This window comes from Pseudophryne corroboree, chromosome 7, assembly GCF_028390025.1.
Source record: "Pseudophryne corroboree isolate aPseCor3 chromosome 7, aPseCor3.hap2, whole genome shotgun sequence".
Lineage (NCBI taxonomy): Eukaryota > Metazoa > Chordata > Amphibia > Anura > Myobatrachidae > Pseudophryne > Pseudophryne corroboree.
The window spans coordinates 62,257,444-62,279,946 of record NC_086450.1 but is presented as its reverse complement, the minus strand read 5'-3'; the positions used below and the strand labels follow the sequence as shown (position 1 = coordinate 62,279,946).

General features: G+C 44.7%; 1 protein-coding gene and 1 long non-coding RNA gene across 3 annotated transcripts in view; one reads left to right on the top strand and one right to left on the bottom strand.

The window, feature by feature from the left end:
- Positions 1-22,503, bottom strand: part of IQCA1 (IQ motif containing with AAA domain 1) — a 292,671-nt gene that overhangs the window by 63,524 nt on the left and 206,644 nt on the right. For both annotated transcript variants that reach the window (XM_063933216.1, XM_063933217.1), the window contains one exon: positions 19,493-19,630. In XM_063933216.1, the coding sequence (XP_063789286.1) occupies positions 19,493-19,630 (138 nt within the window). The remainder of the gene's footprint in view (positions 1-19,492; positions 19,631-22,503) is intronic.
- LOC134944560 (uncharacterized) lies at positions 18,660-21,639 on the top strand. The gene is made up of 2 exons (XR_010181898.1): positions 18,660-18,788; positions 21,503-21,639. It is a non-coding gene; the product is annotated as an uncharacterized LOC134944560 (long non-coding RNA).

The following is a 22,503-nucleotide window of genomic DNA, read 5'->3' as shown; positions in this document are numbered from 1 at the left end:
CAGCAGACACAGTACAGTACGGTAGTCCACGGCTGTAGCTACCTCTGTGTCGGCACTCGGCAGTCCATCCATAATTGTATACCACCTACCCGTGGTTTTTTTTTTCTTTCTTCTTTATACATACTACATCTCATTATCATCCAGTCTATATTAGCAGCAGACACAGTACAGTACGGTAGTCCACGGCTGTAGCTACCTCTGTGTCGGCACTCGGCAGTCCATCCATAATTGTATACCACCTACCCGTGGTTTTTTTTTTCTTTCTTCTTTATACATACTACATCTCATTATCATCCAGTCTATATTAGCAGCAGACACAGTACAGTACGGTAGTCCACGGCTGTAGCTACCTCTGTGTCGGCACTCGGCAGTCCATCCATAATTGTATACCACCTACCCGTGGTTTTTTTTTCTTTCTTCTTTATACATACTACATCTCATTATCAACCAGTCTATATTAGCAGCAGACACAGTACGGTAGTTCACGGCTGTAGCTACCTCTGTGTCGGCACTCGGCAGTCCATCCATAATTGTATACCACCTACCCGTGGTTTTTTTTTCTTTCTTCTTTATACATACATACTACATCTCATTATCATCCAGTCTATATTAGCAGCAGACACAGTACAGTACGGTAGTCCACGGCTGTAGCTACCTCTGTGTCGGCACTCGGCAGTCCATCCATAATTGTATAGCACCTACCCGTGGTTTTTTTTTTCTTTCTTCTTTATACATACTACATCTCATTATCATCCAGTCTATATTAGCAGCAGACACAGTACAGTACGGTAGTCCACGGCTGTAGCTACCTCTGTGTCGGCACTCGGCAGTCCATCCATAAGTATACTAGTATCCATCCATCTCCATTGTTTACCTGAGGTGCCTTTTAGTTGTGCCTATTAAAATATGGAGAACAAAAATGTTGAGGTTCCAAAATTAGGGAAAGATCAAGATCCACTTCCACCTCGTGCTGAAGCTGCTGCCACTAGTCATGGCCGAGACGATGAAATGCCAGCAACGTCGTCTGCCAAGGCCGATGCCCAATGTCATAGTACAGAGCATGTCAAATCCAAAACACCAAATATCAGTAAAAAAAGGACTCCAAAACCTAAAATAAAATTGTCGGAGGAGAAGCGTAAACTTGCCAATATGCCATTTACCACACGGAGTGGCAAGGAACGGCTGAGGCCCTGGCCTATGTTCATGGCTAGTGGTTCAGCTTCACATGAGGATGGAAGCACTCAGCCTCTCGCTAGAAAACTGAAAAGACTCAAGCTGGCAAAAGCACCGCAAAGAACTGTGCGTTCTTCGAAATCCCAAATCCACAAGGAGAGTCCAATTGTGTCGGTTGCGATGCCTGACCTTCCCAACACTGGACGTGAAGAGCATGCGCCTTCCACCATTTGCACGCCCCCTGCAAGTGCTGGAAGGAGCACCCGCAGTCCAGTTCCTGATAGTCAGATTGAAGATGTCAGTGTTGAAGTACACCAGGATGAGGAGGATATGGGTGTTGCTGGCGCTGGGGAGGAAATTGACCAGGAGGATTCTGATGGTGAGGTGGTTTGTTTAAGTCAGGCACCCGGGGAGACACCTGTTGTCCGTGGGAGGAATATGGCCGTTGACATGCCTGGTGAAAATACCAAAAAAATCAGCTCTTCAGTGTGGAGGTATTTCAACAGAAAAGCGGACAACAGGTGTCAAGCCGTGTGTTGCCTTTGTCAAGCTGTAATAAGTAGGGGTAAGGACGTTAACCACCTCGGAACATCCTCCCTTATACGTCACCTGCAGCGCATTCATAATAAGTCAGTGACAAGTTCAAAAACTTTGGGCGACAGCGGAAGCAGTCCACTGACCAGTAAATCCCTTCCTCTTGTAACCAAGCTCACGCAAACCACCCCACCAACTCCCTCAGTGTCAATTTCCTCCTTCCCCAGGAATGCCAATAGTCCTGCAGGCCATGTCACTGGCAATTCTGACGAGTCCTCTCCTGCCTGGGATTCCTCCGATGCATCCTTGCGTGTAACGCCTACTGCTGCTGGCGCTGCTGTTGTTGCTGCTGGGAGTCGATGGTCATCCCAGAGGGGAAGTCGTAAGCCCACTTGTACTACTTCCAGTAAGCAATTGACTGTCCAACAGTCCTTTGCGAGGAAGATGAAATATCACAGCAGTCATCCTGCTGCAAAGCGGATAACTGAGGCCTTGACAACTATGTTGGTGTTAGACGTGCGTCCGGTATCCGCCGTTAGTTCACAGGGAACTAGACAATTTATTGAGGCAGTGTGCCCCCGTTACCAAATACCATCTAGGTTCCACTTCTCTAGGCAGGCGATACCGAGAATGTACACGGACGTCAGAAAAAGACTCACCAGTGTCCTAAAAAATGCAGTTGTACCCAATGTCCACTTAACCACGGACATGTGGACAAGTGGAGCAGGGCAGGGTCAGGACTATATGACTGTGACAGCCCACTGGGTAGATGTATGGACTCCCGCCGCAAGAACAGCAGCGGCGGCACCAGTAGCAGCATCTCGCAAACGCCAACTCTTTCCTAGGCAGGCTACGCTTTGTATCACCGCTTTCCAGAATACGCACACAGCTGAAAACCTCTTACGGCAACTGAGGAAGATCATCGCGGAATGGCTTACCCCAATTGGACTCTCCTGTGGATTTGTGGCATCGGACAACGCCAGCAATATTGTGTGTGCATTAAATATGGGCAAATTCCAGCACGTCCCATGTTTTGCACATACCTTGAATTTGGTGGTGCAGAATTTTTTAAAAAACGACAGGGGCGTGCAAGAGATGCTGTCGGTGGCCAGAAGAATTGCGGGACACTTTCGGCGTACAGGCACCACGTACAGAAGACTGGAGCACCACCAAAAACTACTGAACCTGCCCTGCCATCATCTGAAGCAAGAAGTGGTAACGAGGTGGAATTCAACCCTCTATATGCTTCAGAGGTTGGAGGAGCAGCAAAAGGCCATTCAAGCCTATACAATTGAGCACGATATAGGAGGTGAAATGCACCTGTCTCAAGCGCAGTGGAGAATGATTTCAACGTTGTGCAAGGTTCTGATGCCCTTTGAACTTGCCACACGTGAAGTCAGTTCAGACACTGCCAGCCTGAGTCAGGTCATTCCCCTCATCAGGCTTTTGCAGAAGAAGCTGGAGACATTGAAGGAGGAGCTAACACGGAGCGATTCCGCTAGGCATGTGGGACTTGTGGATGGAGCCCTTAATTCGCTTAACAAGGATTCACGGGTGGTCAATCTGTTGAAATCAGAGCACTACATTTTGGCCACCGTGCTCGATCCTAGATTTAAAGCCTACCTTGGATCTCTCTTTCCGGCAGACACAAGTCTGCTGGGGTTGAAAGACCTGCTGGTGAGAAAATTGTCAAGTCAAGCGGAACGCGACCTGTCAACATCTCCTCCTTCACATTCTCCCGCAACTGGGGGTGCGAGGAAAAGGCTCAGAATTCCGAGCCCACCCGCTGTCGGTGATGCAGGGCAGTCTGGAGCGACTGCTGATGCTGACATCTGGTCCGGACTGAAGGACCTGACAACGATTACGGACATGTCGTCTACTGTCACTGCATATGATTCTCTCACCATTGAAAGAATGGTGGAGGATTATATGAGTGACCGCATCCAAGTAGGCACGTCACACAGTCCGTACTTATACTGGCAGGAAAAAGAGGCAATTTGGAGGCCCTTGCACAAACTGGCTTTATTCTACCTAAGTTGCCCTCCCACAAGTGTGTACTCCGAAAGAGTGTTTAGTGCCGCCGCTCACCTTGTCAGCAATCGGCGTACGAGGTTACATCCAGAAAATGTGGAGAAGATGATGTTCATTAAAATGAATTATAATCAATTCCTCCGTGGAGACATTGACCAGCAGCAATTGCCTCCACAAAGTACACAGGGAGCTGAGATGGTGGATTCCAGTGGGGACGAATTTATAATCTGTGAGGAGGGGGATGTACACGGTGATATATTGGAGGATGATGATGAGGTGGACATCTTGCCTCTGTAGAGCCAGTTTGTGCAAGGAGAGATTAATTGCTTCTTTTTTGGTGGGGGTCCAAACCAACCCGTCATTTCAGTCACAGTCGTGTGGCAGACCCTGTCACTGAAATGATGGGTTGGTTAAAGTGTGCATGTCCTGTTTATACAACATAAGGGTGGGTGGGAGGGCCCAAGGACAATTCCATCTTGCACCTCTTTTTTCTTTAATTTTTCTTTGCGTCATGTGCTGTTTGGGGAGGGTTTTTTGGAAGGGACATCCTGCGTGACACTGCAGTGCCACTCCTAGATGGGCCCGGTGTTTGTGTCGGCCACTAGGGTCGCTTATCTTACTCACACAGCTACCTCATTGCGCCTCTTTTTTTCTTTGCGTCATGTGCTGTTTGGGGAGGGTTTTTTGGAAGGGACATCCTGCGTGACACTGCAGTGCCACTCCTAGATGGGCCCGGTGTTTGTGTCGGCCACTAGGGTCGCTTATCTTACTCACACAGCTACCTCATTGCGCCTCTTTTTTTCTTTGCGTCATGTGCTGTTTGGGGAGGGTTTTTTGGAAGGGACATCCTGCGTGACACTGCAGTGACACTCCTAGATGGGCCCGGTGTTTGTGTCGGCCACTAGGGTCGCTTATCTTACTCACACAGCTACCTCATTGCGCCTCTTTTTTTCTTTGCGTCATGTGCTGTTTGGGGAGGGTTTTTTGGAAGGGACATCCTGCGTGACACTGCAGTGACACTCCTAGATGGGCCCGGTGTTTGTGTCGGCCACTAGGGTCGCTTATCTTACTCACACAGCTACCTCATTGCGCCTCTTTTTTTCTTTGCGTCATGTGCTGTTTGGGGAGGGTTTTTTGGAAGGGACATCCTGCGTGACACTGCAGTGACACTCCTAGATGGGCCCGGTGTTTGTGTCGGCCACTAGGGTCGCTTATCTTACTCACACAGCTACCTCATTGCGCCTCTTTTTTTCTTTGCGTCATGTGCTGTTTGGGGAGGGTTTTTTGGAAGGGACATCCTGCGTGACACTGCAGTGACACTCCTAGATGGGCCCGGTGTTTGTGTCGGCCACTAAGGTCGCTTATCTTACTCACACAGCTACCTCATTGCGCCTCTTTTTTTCTTTGCGTCATGTGCTGTTTGGGGAGGGTTTTTTGGAAGGGACATCCTGCGTGACACTGCAGTGACACTCCTAGATGGGCCCGGTGTTTGTGTCGGCCACTAGGGTCGCTTAGCTTAGTCATCCAGCGACCTAGGTGCAAATTTTAGGACTAAAAATAATATTGTGAGGTGTGAGGTATTCAGAATAGACTGAAAATGAGTGTAAATTATGGTTTTTGAGGTTAATAATACTTTGGGATCAAAATGACCCCCAAATTCTATGATTTAAGCTGTTTTTTAGTGTTTTTTAAAAAAAACACCCGAATCCAAAACACACCCGAATCCGACAAAAAAAATTCGGTGAGGTTTTGCCAAAACGCGGTCGAACCCAAAACACGGCCGCGGAACCGAACCCAAAACCAAAACCCGAAAAATTTCCGGCGCTCATCTCTACTTTAATACTTATGATTTATGATTGTTTGGCCAGCTGTGTGCCTGGTCACCATCCTGCTGCTAGCATGATAGGCCTATTTTATGTGGAGGCCTGAAGCTATAGCTCCATCCGCCCCATTGTTAATCTGGCCCTGCCTTGGTGCAGTCTCCTCCTATTGCCCACCCAGCTGGAGAGCCAGTTCTAGGCTTGTCCATCATTGTGTATCCCTACAGTATTTCCATGTTCTCCTTTTTCTCATCCCTCAGCACAGATTGCGACATCATGCACTCTAATGAGGTGACCAAAATGGGGAAGGAATTGGATGGGAGGAGTGTGCTCAACCGCACGACCCATCACCTGATGAGAGATAAGCACCGATAGCATGGTGCACGTTCCTGCCTGCAGCCAAGAGCCTACATTCACTGGTGCACCATGCCCTATCAGTCAGAGCACACTGCAGTGGTGCTCTTGAATAATTTAGGTTTGCCAGAAACAAACCTGTCCTAGTGTCTCCTACAGAGTATTACATCTCAATGGAGACCAGGTAGTCCATTTAACATAAATCAGTCCAAGCTTGGGGGCAAGAGGGGGAGGGAGAGAGACACAGGAAAAGAGGGGGAGGGAGAGAGACACAGGAAAAGAGGGGGAGGGAGAGAGACACAGGAAAAGAGGGGGAGGGAGAGAGACACAGGAAAAGAGGGGGAGGGAGAGAGACGCAGGAAAAGAGGGGGAGGGAGAGAGACACAGGAAAAGAGGGGGAGAGGGAAATAGAGAGAACCAGAGATAGAGAGGATATGGGACATGAAGAAAAGGGTGACAGAGATGGGAGAATCCGACAACAGCTAGCGACCCGGCGAATGACAGGTCCATAATACTAAGTATTCATAATGCTTTGGCATTTCTGTACTGTTGCAAACTAGTTTTAGTATGTGAATAATTATTTGATTATTAATTAGTAAACGCTGCCTAATAAAGTATCTGCAGGGATGCCTCACACCAGTATCTTGTTTAGGCCCTAATAGGTCTATGTCCTGCCAGATACTCCTCCAATAGACTGAGACGTTATCTGCAGCATCTCTTCATATACTGTATATGACAAAGGTGCGTATCTTACCCACTTCTCCACTGTGTTATGGGCTAAATAACTGAACTGTGATTGCTGCTGATGTATCCATCCAGTCTGCCAGCGTTTCATGCTTTCTCAGTATGAGCACACGTGTAACAATGAGACAATAGAGGTACACATTTCTGTATAAGGGGCATAATTCAGACCTGATCGCTGTGCTACAAATTACCCTGTCCTGCGATCAGATAGTCGCCGCCCTGGGGAAGTGAAAATTCGCCCCGTGCAAGTGAGCCAATGCATGTGTACGCTGTGTGAAAATTCCCCTCAGTCAGCGGACAGCTGCAAATCTGATCACATCACACTCACCATCGAATGTTTTTCCCATTCTGTGCAGTGTGTGCAGTCTGTGCGTAGCTCAGTACTTACTCCTCCAGTGCGAAGAAATCAGACCGATCGGGACCGGAGCTGACGTCAGACACCCTCCCTGAAAACGCTTGGGAACGCCTGCGTTTTTCCTGACACTCCCAGAAAACGGGCAGTTACCACCCACAAACATCCTCTTCCTGTCGATCACCTTGTGAACGCCCGTGCAATCGATATTTTTGCACCATCCTGTCGCTGCTGTCCCTCGCACATGCGCATGTATAGTAGTTCGATAATCACCCACTGTGCGAAAACGTACAGCAGCAATCAGTTCTGAATCGGGCCCAAGGTTTCTTACAAACAGACAACTCTCCTGTACGTGACTACAGCATGTGTGTGTGTGTTAGAGTCATATGGTCAGATGGCTATGTGGTGGTCATTAGCAGTGAATCACTATAGAGTTTCATATTATCGCTAGTACTATGGAGTCAAATAGGAGTCACATGTCTAAGATTGGCCAAACACCAAACAATATCCTGGATTTCTCTCTTATTAGTTATATCACTGAGAATAACATGGCTGATGGGGTGATAAGTTGCGGTCTCTCTCGTCAATAAGTGGGAAGTAATAGGGGTTCATAAGTTCATGGAAGGTGAGAGATGATGACTGGTAAGATAGGTGCCACGTGTAATCACAGAGATATGCGGCTCACGTGCAGTACTGTGTATATGATTACCACGCTGCTTATTTTACTGTAGCACATTTTCCAATTACCTGTATCTGCAGGAAGTTACCTCATTAACCAAGGGTCACTGAGGGAAAAACATCTGGCGATTTTACCTCATGTTTTACATCATGATGATGATTATTATTTAAACTGAAATGATTTAGATATGTTTGCATTATACTATATACCACCTGGTTTACACACATAAGCAGGGTACACAGCGGGCGATAGGTCGGCCATTATATCTGCAGATATATCAGTGCATCTGGCTGTGTGTATGAGCGACCCGCCGACCGCCTGTACATTGGCTGCAGGGACTGATGTCACAGCTGGGTGGTCATAGTCGAATGCTCGCCCAGCTGTGATATGAGGACCGGCATATCGAGCGGCTGATCAGTAAGTGTATATGCTTACCTGAATTGGATATTTTGTCAGTGTGACCGCAGGTCCACCATAAAGTCGCCCCAGTGTGTACCCAGCTATACTGTTGAGAGTCTATGGCCTAATTCAGACCTGATCGCAGCAGCAAACTTTTTCTCTAATGGGCAAAACCATGTGCACTGCAGGTGGGGCAGATGTAACATGTGCAGAGAGAGTTAGATTTGGGTGGGGTGTGTTCAAACTGATATTAAATTGCAGTGTAAAAATAAAGCAGCCAGTATTTACCCTGCACAGAAACAAAATAACCCACCCAAATCTAACTCTCTCTGCACATGTTACATCTGCCCTACCTGCACTGCACATGGTTTTGCCCATTAGAGAAAGATTTTGCTGCTGCGGTCAGGTCTGAATTAGGCCCCTAGAACGCTGCCTTACTACTGTCTTGTATTGAGGTAAAACATCTTTCACTATATCACCTGACTGCCAATGTAATTATCCTTTATTTTAAAGAGAGTCAACATATTCAACAACACTATACTGTAGAAAAGGGATACAAATAGGAACATAACAGTGACATAGAAGGTGAAATAGTTATACTCATTAGTCATTAATGCTTGCAGCATGCAAGATTTGTGGCACATGGAACAACAAAAAAGTAAATATTTTGTACTGTGCAATATACAGTATGCAGGGCTTTATGTATTTTTAACAATTTGACTGAACACATTTTATACTAGTAATGTTTTCCTCGGCACTGCTTGGGTTTTTATTCTTGCTCTTTCACCCTCTCTCCCTTTAGCACCTCCAACTCTTTATCTCTGCTTCTCTCTCCCCCTCATACTCCAGTTTTGTATTCCCCCTCATAAGTCTCTTTTTTTCTTATCAGCAATTGATTTTATTATATAGATTATGTATAGCATCAAATTTTTTCTTTTCATCTTTACTATTGTACTTTTTGCGATGTCCTCACCTTTTTCCCTCTACAGAGTGTTTTTCTTTCTGTATGTGGCCTGTGCATCCCTGTGTGTACTTCTACACATTTGTGTCGTGGATAATGGGGGTAATTCCAAGTTGATCGCAGCAGGAAATTTTTTAGCAGTTGGGCAAAACCATGTGCACTGCAGGGGAGGCAGATATAACATGTGCAGAGAGAGTTAGATTTGGGTGTGGTGTGTTCAACCTGCAATCTAAATTGCAGTGTAAAAATAAAGCAGCCAGTATTTACCCTGCACAGAAACAAAATAACCCACCCAAATCTAACTCTGTCTGCAAATGTTATATCTGCCTCCCCTGCGGGATCCGGACTGAAAGTCGACAGTAACTAGGTCGACAATGTCTAGGTCGACCACTATTGGTCGACAGTAACTAGGTCGACAGGGTGTCTAGGTCGACAGGGTCTTTAGGTTGACATGTTCTAGGTCGACAGGTCAAACGGTCGACATGAGTTTTTCACAATTTTTTTCTTTTTTTGAACCTTTTCATACTTAACGATCCACGTGGACTACGACTGGAATGGTAATCTGTGCCGAGCGAAGCGGTAGTGGAGCGAAGGCACCATGCCCGAAGCATGGCGAGCGAAGCGAGCCATGCGAGGGGACGCGGTGCACTAATTGGGGTTCCCGGTCACTCTACGAAGAAAACGACACCAAAATAACATTAAAAACCCATGTCGACCTTTTGACCTAGAACATGTCGACCTAAAGACCCGGTCGACCTAGACACCCTGTCGACCTAGTTACTGTCGACCAATAGTGGTCGACTTAGACATTGTCGACCTAGTTACTGTCGACTTTCAATACCACACCCCTCCCCTGCAGTGCACATGGTTTTGCCCAACTGCTAAAAAATTTCCTGCTGCGATCAACTTGGAATTACCCCCATTGTTGTGATGTTGTTATTGGGTGATTTTCAGGAGTGTCTTGTGTGTTCATCATGAGATGGTTTGAAGTAAGGGACATAACACAAGTGTTTGAAGACTATAGATGTGTGCTATGCCGGAACTCTCTGGCTGTAACATCACTGAGACTGGTGGCAGGAGTCGAAGCTCATACAGATGGGTCCAGGTTTATCTTGACCTTTAATAGGATTAACTGAGACTGGGCAGTCGGACTTAATCCCCTGCTGTAATTACTTGATCCCCTGCTGTATTGTTCTCTGTATTGTATTGCAGCTGAGAACAATAGATGAAGGGTTTATGTTAATAAACCATGTTGTGCCTAGGCGCAGCAAACTAGCCAAGATAACTGTGGACCCATCTGTACCAGCTATTATAACATGCCAATGTGATGACATCATTTTTATTACTTTTCAGCTTTGTACATAGAGATTTTGAAAATGTTCCAAAAGAAAGCAGAGCATTATAGATTATATTAGGGCTATGAACTATTATGCTAATGTTCCACTTGTGATACCTGTGCCTCCAAGAAACATGAGACAGATTTAATAGGAAATCATCTCACCTTTAAAAGACATGATGGGATGAGAAACCCTGATTAAGACATACATACCAAGAATAAAATTCAGTTGCGCTGTGTGTGCCTAACATAAACAGAATAATAGGACATTTAGGACAAACAACAGCCATATCGTTCTATGGAAAGAGAAAGACCATCAAAGTGAAAAGCCATAAAATAGAGCCGGAGGTTTCTGCGGCATAAGCTTTGTATATGGAAAGAGGGCAGTGTGCCAGCTTCCAATTTGTTTCATGTCACAACCATTGTTCCACAACACATTTATGTGCAAGGAAAGGTGCATGGCAACAAAATCCTAATAATAATCCTTTACTAATCCCCATCCTTTCAGGGGGGGGGTGTGGAGCCGATATTCTGTTATTTCTGGGGCCGAGGAAAAGGGTGGATGGTGAGAGGACTACGGTTACACGTTGATTAAATGCATATTTTCAGAGATTGCCATCAAATTGTTACCACATCTTTCCTTTCTGACCTGTAGGGTCCACTAGCGTTTCTCAGCACTTGGCTGGGTTCCCCTCGCCTCCCCCGAGCCAACAAACCCTCTATAGCCAGTTTGTGTCATTCAGCAAAGAAATACACTCTGTTTACTTTCCTTGTAGCATTGAGCCAAGTGTCACCTCCACACACACGCAAACTAAAGCCATCCCGCCAACACATGGGAAATAATATTAATCACATTGCAAGTTTAAGATTATTAATATTAATTACAGTTGCTGTTATTTTATTTTTATAGATATTTTTTGGGAACGTTTTCCCGACAGTGGCGCCTTATCTTGCTTTAGAAAAATAAACGGAGGCAGCCAGCAGTTTAGATCTAGGTCAGGCCTCTGCATGGAAAGCCAGACAGGTAGTCCCAACGTTTTCGTGGAAAGAAACCCATGTTTATTTACATAAAAATTCATTAATTCATCCGTGACTATACTGACCAATCAGAATATCTTTAGTCTGATTCTATTGGCAGGCTAAAGAAGGTTACTTACTAACACTGCACAAAGGTGCAAATCTGCATTAAAACTGCAACAATCAGTCTAGTGCAAGGTGGACTGTGATAGCAAGTGTATGATTGGTTTCTATGGTTTGAATGTAGAATTTTTGGGGTTTGGGGGTTGACCAAAATCAAGGAGGCATCACTGCACTCCCTTAAAAAAAACAACGAACCTGGAAAATACTATGGGGTAAATGTAATAGGGTGTGAAAACCCGGAGGTCCAGGACTTCGTCCGAGAATGTCCGTATTTTTAAAGTAACAATCATTAGTAAGACAAAACCAGGTTGGATTTGCCTTGTAAATGACTGCGCTTAAAAAATACGGCCATTCTCGGATGAAATCCCGGACCTCCAGCTTCTCACACCCCTATATGTACAGCGGGTCCGTGCCTGATAATCAGTACCTGCCCCCCAAAACCCCCTCGGTGCCCCTAAGCATCATTAGAAAATAATCATCAAATGTACATTGTGGGGCCCATTTATCCAAAAATATTTGTGGCTACTTTCCCAAAAACACCCGTTTTCAGGGGTTAGCCGCAAATATTCAGAATTCCCCAAATGTACAGATGGAGCCACGCTAATCGTGGCTCCTACTGCCGCATCTGGGGCACACGCGCCCCATTCACTTGAATGGGATCATCTCAGAGCACTCCCGGCGTGACTAGGCGGACGGATCGCCTAGTCACGCCGGGAGCGTTCGTATGCGATGGTGCCGCTTCAGATGAGCGTGACTCCATCTGTACATATTTCTGATACAGATGGAGCCCTGCTCATCTATCCCTTTAATAGGATTAACTGAGTCAGTGCTGTCGGACTTAATCCCCTGCTGTAATGACTTAGGGGGTCATTCCGACCCATTCGCTCGCTGCGTTTTCACGCAGCAGAGCGAACATGTCCCTGCTGTGCATGCGCCGGCGCCTTTCTGCGCCTGCGCATGCGGGTCGGCCGACGGCCGTGGCAGGACAGCGATCGCCTCTGCCTGATTGACGGGCAGAGGTGATCAATGGGCGGGAGGGGGCGTTTTGTAGGCGTAGTCCGGCCAACGCAGGCTTGGCCGGACAGAACGGGGAGCGGGCCGCAGCGGCTGCGTGACGTCATACGCAGCCGATGCGGGGCGGGGAGCGAGGAGTAGCTCCCGGCCAGCTCGCTAACACTGTGCTGACCGGGAGTTACTCCTGAAGTGCAAAGGCATCACCGCTGTGCGATGCCTTTGCACTTCTGCGAGGGGGGGCTGGACTGACATGCGGGGCGGACTAACCCTGTGCTGGGCGTCCCCCCGCATGTCAGGAAAGTTGATCGTAGCTGTGCTAAATTTTGCACAGCTACGATCAACTCGGAATGACCCCCTTTATCTCCTGCTGTATTGTTCTCTCTGTATTGTATTGCAGCTGAGAACAATAGATGAAAGGATTATGCTAATAAATTTTGGTGCACCATGGTGAACCAGAGAAGGCTAGATGAGCGAGGCTCCATCTGTACCTGCTGCGATCCCTCCATTCCTACCGGCAGCTGCACCCCCATAGGTTTCTATGGGGCATACGAGGCTGCCAGATTTATTCATTTCTGGAATGCAAAGTATTGCGGAGACTGACCACCGCAGCTATCGTCATCTGAAGATGAAGGCTTATATATGGTAGGCTTATATATTTTATATTTTATAGTAATCCGTGACTCCTCCCTCTCCTTCAAACCACACATTCAGCACCTCTCACAAACCTGCCGTTTTCATCTCAAAAATATTTCCAGGATCAGACCCTTTCTGACCCAGGATGCTACTAAAACTCTAATCCACTCACTGGTCATCTCCAGACTGGACTACTGTAATCTCCTCCTGACTGCCATTCCTGACAAACACCTCTCTCCACTCCAATCTATCCTCCATGCTGCTGGCCGGCTCATTTTCCTTACCAAACGCACTACGTCCACCTCTCCTCTCTTACTAGACCTTCACTGGCTTCCCTTCCCTTTCAGAATCCATTTCAAGCTTCTCACACTCGCTTACAAAGCCCTCACCCACTCCTCTTCCATCTACATCTCTGACCTTATCTCCCTTTACACTCCCACCCGTCCTCTTCGCTCTGCTAATGCACGCCGACTCTCCTGCCTACGGATTACTTCCTCCCACTCCTACCTCCAAGATTTTTCACGTGCTGCACCACTTCTCTGGAATTACCTACCTCTCCCCCTCAGACTCTCCACCTCTCTACAAAACTCGGGCTCTCAAGACCCACTTCTTCACCATACCCAGCCAAATCTCATCCTAAACCTCTGTTCTACGCTCTCTATGTACCCCATCTGTGTTACCCCTGCCTGTCTGCCCCTCCCCTTTAGAATGTAAGCTCTCACGAGTAGGGCCCTCTTCCCTCATGTGCTTATCCCTTTTCTTACATAAATATTCTTCAACTGCACCAAATCCAGCAGTCTTCTGCCACCTGATACTTATTCCAGTGTCATCTGCTGATGTAGCTATGTTTATTTACCCTGTACTTGTCCTATATTGTCATCAACTGTATGTTGCTGTTTTCCTGTTTGATTATTTGTTTATGTACTCTGTAATTGGGCGCTGCGGAACCCTTGTGGCCCCATATAAATAAAGGATGATAATAATAATAATAATAATAATGGTAAATAAGTGATTTCTTTCCAGTTTTTATACACGGCTCATCTACTGTACTTCCAGGGATATGGCTGTGTTCAGTTCCAATTATTCATGCAGCTTCCCCCTTCCCCCGCACACGTCTTCAGATACACTGTAACGGTAATGGAACCTTGAACTATAATATGCTATCACATTACTGTGCAATGCAGCTGTATGTACGCAGTGACACTTACAGTACAGTGTATGTAACTATTTTCTCCTGTTCAGATCTTTCTTCAATTTATAGATATTTCTATTATTCTCATTTATTTATATAGTCCTACCAATTTATGCAGACAATATATGTCATTCACAGTATTGGCTGCAGCCCCTGGCCACACACTGCAGAAGGTGTAACTGCTTAGCACATATAAACATACATGTTATGATGTATGTAATATATGTGCTGCTGTGTGTATTAAGCCTGGATTCAGCATTAGGCTTCACTCTCCTTCTAAGCCCGCCCCCAGACTGAGCCCCGATGCCACATGGCGACTTAATACACACAGCGCTGCCAATCCCTGGGATAACCAGCCAGCACATATATTACATACAGCATAACATGTCTGCCCTTTGGAGTTTGCAGCCTTAATTCTCAAACACACAAGCACACACACTAGTGTTCATTTTATCAGGATCCAATTATCCTACCAGAATAGGATCACTGGATCCTGATTTAACCAATTTATTATATATTAGTTAAATCCAATGAATTGGTGAAATCTGTTTGATTTCACAAATGAGGGGAGTATTCAATAAGTGTCGGATCCTCTCCGACAGTGAGAATCCGACAGTTCAGTATTCATTGCGGGCCATTTCCGGCCGTTTCCCCGCTCATCATGACTATTCATTTTTGCCCTTTCTTATGGGCGAAAATGAATGGTTGAAAACGGACCCGTTTTTGACAGCGACGGGGTCAAAAACACATGGATGAGCAGAGATTCCGCTTACCCGTGTGTTTTTCGACATGTCAGAATTTTCAACAGGGCGGAAAAACCACTTCAGTTGAATATAGAAGTGTCGAAAAGTGCTGATTATCGGCAAAAAGTGCAGTCTTTCCGCCCTGTCATAAATTCTGACACTAACTGAATACTCCCCTTAGTCTGAATGACTGTCATTGCCCGCGTTTGGAAGCAAATGGTCATTTGCCCCAATACATTAGCAGATTTTTGTTCCAACCAGCAAATTGGTTGGTTGTGCAGTTGGACAGAAAATCTTAAGGTGTATGGACTTCTTAAGTTTTTGGAGTGTGGGAGGAGTCCAGAACACCTGGAGCAAAGCCACAGAAACGTGGGGAGAACACAGAGCCGGCCATAGGCATAGGCAAACAAGGCAATTGCCTAGGGCATTTGATATGCCTAGGGGCATCAGCAGCTTCTGCTGATTAAAATGATATGCGGCATGCCTATATTCTATGTGTAGCATTTCATATGCAGATACAGTCACAGTCTCACACAGTATATAGACATGCTGCATATCATTTTAATCAGCAGAAGCTGCTTGTGCATCCTAGCCACATAGCAATGCAAATAAGATGCATTTTCATAAAAAAAGGCACCCGGCGTTAGCATTGAGGCAAGATTTATGAGGACACATCTGTATCCAAGCAGAGTCAGAGATCATAGTGTTAGTGGCAGTGTGAGTGCTGTGTGCATGTGAGTGGGTTGGTTGTGCAATAGTGTTCAGAATATGTGTAAGGAGCATTATGTGTGTCATGTAAAAATGCATTAATAATGTGCAACACATGTGTAAGGGGCACTATGTGTGTCATTATGTGTATTAGGGCATTAATAATGTGTGGCATATGTGTAACAGAGTACTACTGTATGTGTGTCATTATGTGTATAGGGGCACTAATAATGTGCAGCAAATGTGTAGGGGGCACTATGTGTGTCATTATGTGTATAAGGGCATTAATAATGTGCAACATGTGTAAGGAACATTATGTGTGTCATTATGTGTATAAGGGCATTAATAATGAGCGGCATATGTGTAAGGGACATTATGTGTAAAAGGGCATTAATAAAGGTTGTCATAATATGTAAGGCGCATTACGTTTATAAAGACATTAATGTGTCTCATATGTGTATGGGGCATTACTGTGTGGAATTATCTGTATAAATACATTACTGTGTGGCATTATGTGTATAAGGTGCTCTACTATGTGGCGTTGCATATAGAAAGGGCACTACTGTGTCATCTAATGTGAATAAAGAGCAATAGAGTGTGGTGTAATGTGAATAAGGAGCAATTCAGTGTGGTGTAATGTGAATAAGGAGCTCTACTGTGAGGAGTAACGTTTATAAGGTAAAGTGATACTGCTGTGGGATGTAATATGAATTATGGACACTATCGCATGATCAAATGTGAATAAAGTTGCAGTACTGTGTGGCGTAATTGGAATTGGGGTTATTATTGTGTGCCCCTTGCCAGCAAAAACACACCCCTTTTTGGACTGTGCGCCAAATGTGCAAACTGTTCCTATTTAAAATATAGGAGGTACAAACACCAAAATAAGGACTGCTATAGGTGAAGGGTGATGGTGCTGGTAAAGAGAGGCAAGGTCAGAGGCGGAAACAGCGGTGGTGGTGCTAGGGGGCACCAGCCAACATTTTGCCTAGGGCATCATATTGGTTAGGGCCGGCTCTGGGAGAACATACAAACTCTATGCAGGTCAGAAATAGAACTCATTGCTAAGCACTACACAGTCCAATTCTAGTTTAATATTGCACTTTTTATACATTAAGTGCAAATATAATAACAGACAGGACCAGACATAATTGTGACTGGCTATATGTAATTGGAAAAGTAATTCTGCTCCAGCTGCCAACAACAGGTTTAGACCTGGATAATGTATATACAGTAGAATGCAAAATAGCCTCGAATACAATCACGCCAAGTTTGCAGGTTTCTGTCACTAAGGTATTCTCCGTGAGCTAAAACACTGCTGATACACGGATCTGCTCTGCGTGATACTAAACAACAGTGCCACATGGACTGAAGCCTTAATAGGACTAATTTGATGTTTTTGACACATACCATGTGGACTGGATTATACTTAGTTACTTGCTAATACATTGTGATAGCGTAAAGTAATGTTCACGTCCCCTATGGCGGTGCTTCTAAGATTGCTGCTGTCGCTGAATGTTTCTCAGTAAAACATAGAAACTTCCGTTTGACCCCCCACCCTTCACTCTCTCCCCACTTTTAAGATGGCCAATATAGAAAGTAAAAAAGTCAAACTACTGCTTTCAGATTGTGAAATGGTACCGATAATGGGCCCCTCTGTATTCAATTTATAGTTTACATACACGCTCTGCTCCGTGAATTAAAACCTTGGGGGAGTAAAACACAATGTGTAAGTAATTCAGTTTCAGTGCAAAAGCTGGTCCTGACTTCGCTCTCCATATCCCGAAAGTTTGCCTGATTGATAGCAAATCTTATGAACAGAACACAAGCTTTGCAGAAAACGTAAATCTGAATGAAAAAGACAACGAAAGAACTATTGGGAAAATCTTTTACCTTGATGTTATATCTAAATTGAATGCAGACCTACTCTTTTACAATGTCCTAAATCATCTGTTTTAGGTGATCTTCTATAATAGGTTAGCAAAACTGATAATGTTTTCCAGTGGCTTTGCTTGACAGGAAGGTTAGTACGGACGTATCTAAATTACAAATGCAGTATATATTAAACATGTACCCAAAGGGGAATTCAAACAATCGGTCCCTGTAGTTGATAACCACTAAAACAATACAGTATTTATTAAAGTGGAGATTGTGTGACCTACTGAGGAACTTACAGTATGAGGAACTGTAGTTGATAACCACTAAAACAATACAGTATTTATTAAAGGGGAGATTGTGTGACCTACTGAGGAACTTACAGTATGTAAAAACAAATTGTCAGATGCACAGTCCTAGTGTAGCTTCATTTTTGGTCAAGTCCTTCATTCACTAAAAAGGTTCAGTTTTTCTCAATGTAGCCTCATTTTTGTCTTAAAGCTGCAGTACCACCTAATTAATGATGGTAGTTCTTCAAATTATAAGGGTGGCAGAATGGGCGTGTGAGCAGGAGGACCAATCACAAGCCCCAATCTCCTCCACTCCAAGTAGAGCATTTACAGGAGTGGAGGAGACCCAGGAACAGTAACTGCTTGGAGCAGGCTCCAGAGAGGCGGGAAGGGCGTTGACTATGGCAGGACGGACGTTGTTGCATGCAAGAAGTGTCGGTTGAGGATGCTCTACAGGCCACCAGCAGGGGCGGAATGAGTGATAACGGTGAAAGTCCCATTAGAATGTAGTGAAGTGGAACAGCAAGTAAAGCACTAGAAGTAGTATGTCAACCAGGAGGGAAGAGAGAATGGAGGTGGAGTAAATAATTGAATTGGGGGTGAGGAATGCTTCTGGTGCAATTTTTCTTTTTGTGCACCTAATGTCATATTTACCTAGTCTTTGTTTCTGCCCTCCAGGAGATCTCAAAATGGGGTCCAGAAGATCTCAAAATTCAGCGAAGGCATCATTGAGTGGGGTCATGCATAGCGTCATCACATGACACTTCTCACCTTTGAGTCCAGGGTGCTTACCAAAATTCAGGCGAATAGGTAAGATGCCTTATCAAGTACCCCCTACTCCCACCATCAGAATATATTGTTCTTCAGCACATTGGTAATTAACATGTATTTGGCTTTAAGCACTTTATTATATAAGCATCACTGAGTTTGTATTAGAAGGCCATTGTTCTAAATGTACCTTTACAAAGAACCAGTAATATATCATGGACATTTAGTATAAGTAGCTGTCAGTTAAACCTATAACTGTTTAAGAATTTAGTGCAATGGTTGTTTTATTATATTAGGATATAAATCTCTATGAGCTTTGCAATTGTTATCTGCCCAGAAAGTCTCAACAAATCAGAATGTATGCTTTACGAGTGCACAGAATGAGATACTGCAATTCATTATCCGATAGTCGCATGACTTTGGCTGTGAAAGTGTCAGAAGAAAACACAGATTACACAGAGTGGAGGCATCAGGGGAATGTTGCATGCATAAGAGGTTTGTGCATACTTGAGTTTCAATGAGACTTTTCACTGCACATTGTGAATGCATTCCGGCTAATATGTGTGTACGTGAGTAGTAATAGTAGAAAGCCGCGTGTAACAGGCTACGACATACTTCTGCTGCCATCTGATACAGTTTACTGCACTTTTATGCTGTGTATAGATCTGTTGCACTCATAAAACTTGATACAGACTCACAGGGCGCCAGTTCCCCCCCATATCTCCATAGTGCAGCTGTCTTCTTACCTTCTCTTTTCCTTTTCCTTTTTTCCCTTTAGCTTTATCTTTTTCCTTCTTTTCTTTCTTTTTCCCTTTTCCTTTCTCTTTCTTCCCCTTTGTCTTTTTCTCCTTGGCTTCATCTTTAGCAGCGAGCTCAGCAGCAACCTGAAGCACGCACAGTGTGACAGAGAGAAGGGGAACAGAGCGTCAATGTTGGATACATGTAAAAGTTGTTCTGCTTTGGCTAATGTATTATATTGACACTGGCGCTGGCAATACTTTTTATTACAGTGAAGCTTATAAACTGCAATGCATTTATATATTCAGTCCTGATTATGAGTCTCGCACAAGTCCAAATTTGGATGTATCCAGCGACTTTTACCAATCTGCACCAATGCACAAACCCTATTTGATGAACAGAAGTGTACAGAAAACACAAAGCAGGGCACAGCAAGTTAAATGTGTGTAACACAAATATCTACGGTCTCACTGGTGCAACAATGTTTATTTTCACAACAGTTCACATACACTCTGGGGTAAATTTACTAAGATGGGAGTTCTATTTAAGATGGGATGTTGCACATAGCAACCAGTCATATTCCAGGTATTATCTTCTAGAAGTTGCTAGATAGATGAGAAGAAGAAATCTGGTTGGTTGATATGGGCAACATCCCATCTTACATAGAACTCCCATCTTAGTAAATTTATCCCTTTGACTGCATCAGAAACTGATCTTAAATGAAGAATTTTCTGAACAATGTGTACGTAGCCAAGACAATCCTGTGGTGTGCACTGCTGTAATCTGTGGGGATGTGTTCTGGAAGAGGGGCCAAGCTAAACGCAGTGTTTGGTGAACTACTGATCCTCAGGTATACAATGTTCTGGAAAATGTTGACTATGCATCCGTCATGGGGTATTTGTAACTGGAACACGGTCTGCAGAGTTTATGTAGATTGGTAATGTATACACTATTACTTCACACAGTAAACAGAATAAAGATGATCATCTTGGATCTGTCACAATGAGACAGGGGGCCTGATTTAGATGTGCGTGCGAAACAGATGTCAGACACACTGGCGTGACTTTTTGCCGCTGGCCATGTGCCAAAGGTGCAGTGCGCACTCAGCAAATGTTTAGCGGATGCACAGAGGATCCATGCATACAGCGAGTGACAGGCAGGCAGTATTTGTGGAATGTAATGGGATGGGTGGTAGAAAAATGCAGTGTCGGGTCTGTTTTCTTGGCATTCCCTAGTCAGCCCCTGCAAATTTATTTGCAGGTGGATCAGGCCCAGGACATCTAACAAAGATAACCAGTGATTACGACAAATTCAGTCTGAAACAATAAAACTGGACATCCAATTCCTGTGTGTATGGGAAATCCATCACAATTTTTTTTTTATTGCCCTGCCTTCCTTTGAATAACATTGGTGGGCTTCCAATGGGAACACCCGCGTCCCCCAATCAGTGGCTGTCTAACCCCAAACCTCACCCTAACCATAACCCCTAACCCAAACTACTAAACCAACCCTAACCGCTAAACTATACCTAATAAATACTCAAACCCCTAAACTAACCCTAATACCCCAATGGAAACTCCTAAATTAGCCCTAATGCTCTAACCCTAAAGGGCAGACTGGGTAGACCATGTGGTTCTTATCTGCTGTCAAATTAGGGATGGCCATCAACCATCGATGATCCAAAATTATCGATATTCTATGGCTAATGTTGAATACTTTTGCCATCGATGGGGGAAAACCAGATGGTTTCCCGCCATCAATGGTAAAGAACAATGAGATATTTTATCTTCTTACCATAATGTGTCGGGACATGGAGCATGGCTCCCGACACCCATGAAGCCCCATCCCAAGCCGCTGATTGGCTCGCAGCCCATTCCATAGTAAAGCAGGGATGACCATCGGTGGGCGAATCCATCGATGGTTCCCTAACAGATGACTTTATATCATCAATGTTATCCATCAATGGTACCATCGATGGGGACCATCAATAGATAACCCATTCTATGTTTCATTTATAGACCCTATGCCGGATATCTCCTGCCACATGGAGACCTGAGCAGCAACAGTCCTGGATATGTGGAAGCTACAAGAAGTTTCAAAGCAGTTCAATTAAAAATATGTATTTAAAAGGTGAGAGAATAAATGGAACCTCTAACTTCTGAGTAATTCATATGCACACACAGCATGCACATAGTCCTCCTGCTTAGGATCTAGCATACATACACATAGTCCTCCTGCTTAGGATCTAGCATACATACACATAGTCCTCCTGCATAGGATCTAGCATACATACACATAGTCCTCCTGCTTAGGATCTAGCATACACATAGTCCTCCTGCTTAGGATCTAGCATACATACACCTAGTCCTCCTGCTTAGGATCTAGCATACATACACATAGTCCTCCTGCTTAGGATCTAGCATACATACACATAGTCCTCCTGCTTAGGATCTAGCATACATACACATAGTCCTCCTGCTTAGGATCTAGCATACATACACATAGTCCTCCTGCAGGATCAAGCATACACATAGTCCTCCTGCTTAGGATCTAGCATACATACACATAGTCCTCCTGCTTAGGATCTAGCATACATACACATAGTCCTCCTGCTTAGGATCTAGCATACATACACATAGTCCTCCTACTTAGGATCTAGCATACATACACATAGTCCTCCTGCTTAGGATCTAGCATACATACACATAGTCCTCCTGCTTAGGATCTAGCATACATACACATAGTCCTCCTGCTTAGGATCTAGCATACATACACATAGTCCTCCTGCTTAGGATCTAGCATACATACACATAGTCCTCCTGCTTAGGATCTAGCCTACATACACATAGTCCTCCTGCTTAGGATCTAGCATACATACACAGTCCTCCTGCTTAGGATCTAGCATACATACACATAGTCCTCCTGCTTAGGATCTAGCATACATACACATAGTCCTCCTGCTTAGGATCTAGCATACATACACATAGTCCTCCTGCTTAGGATCTAGCATACATACACA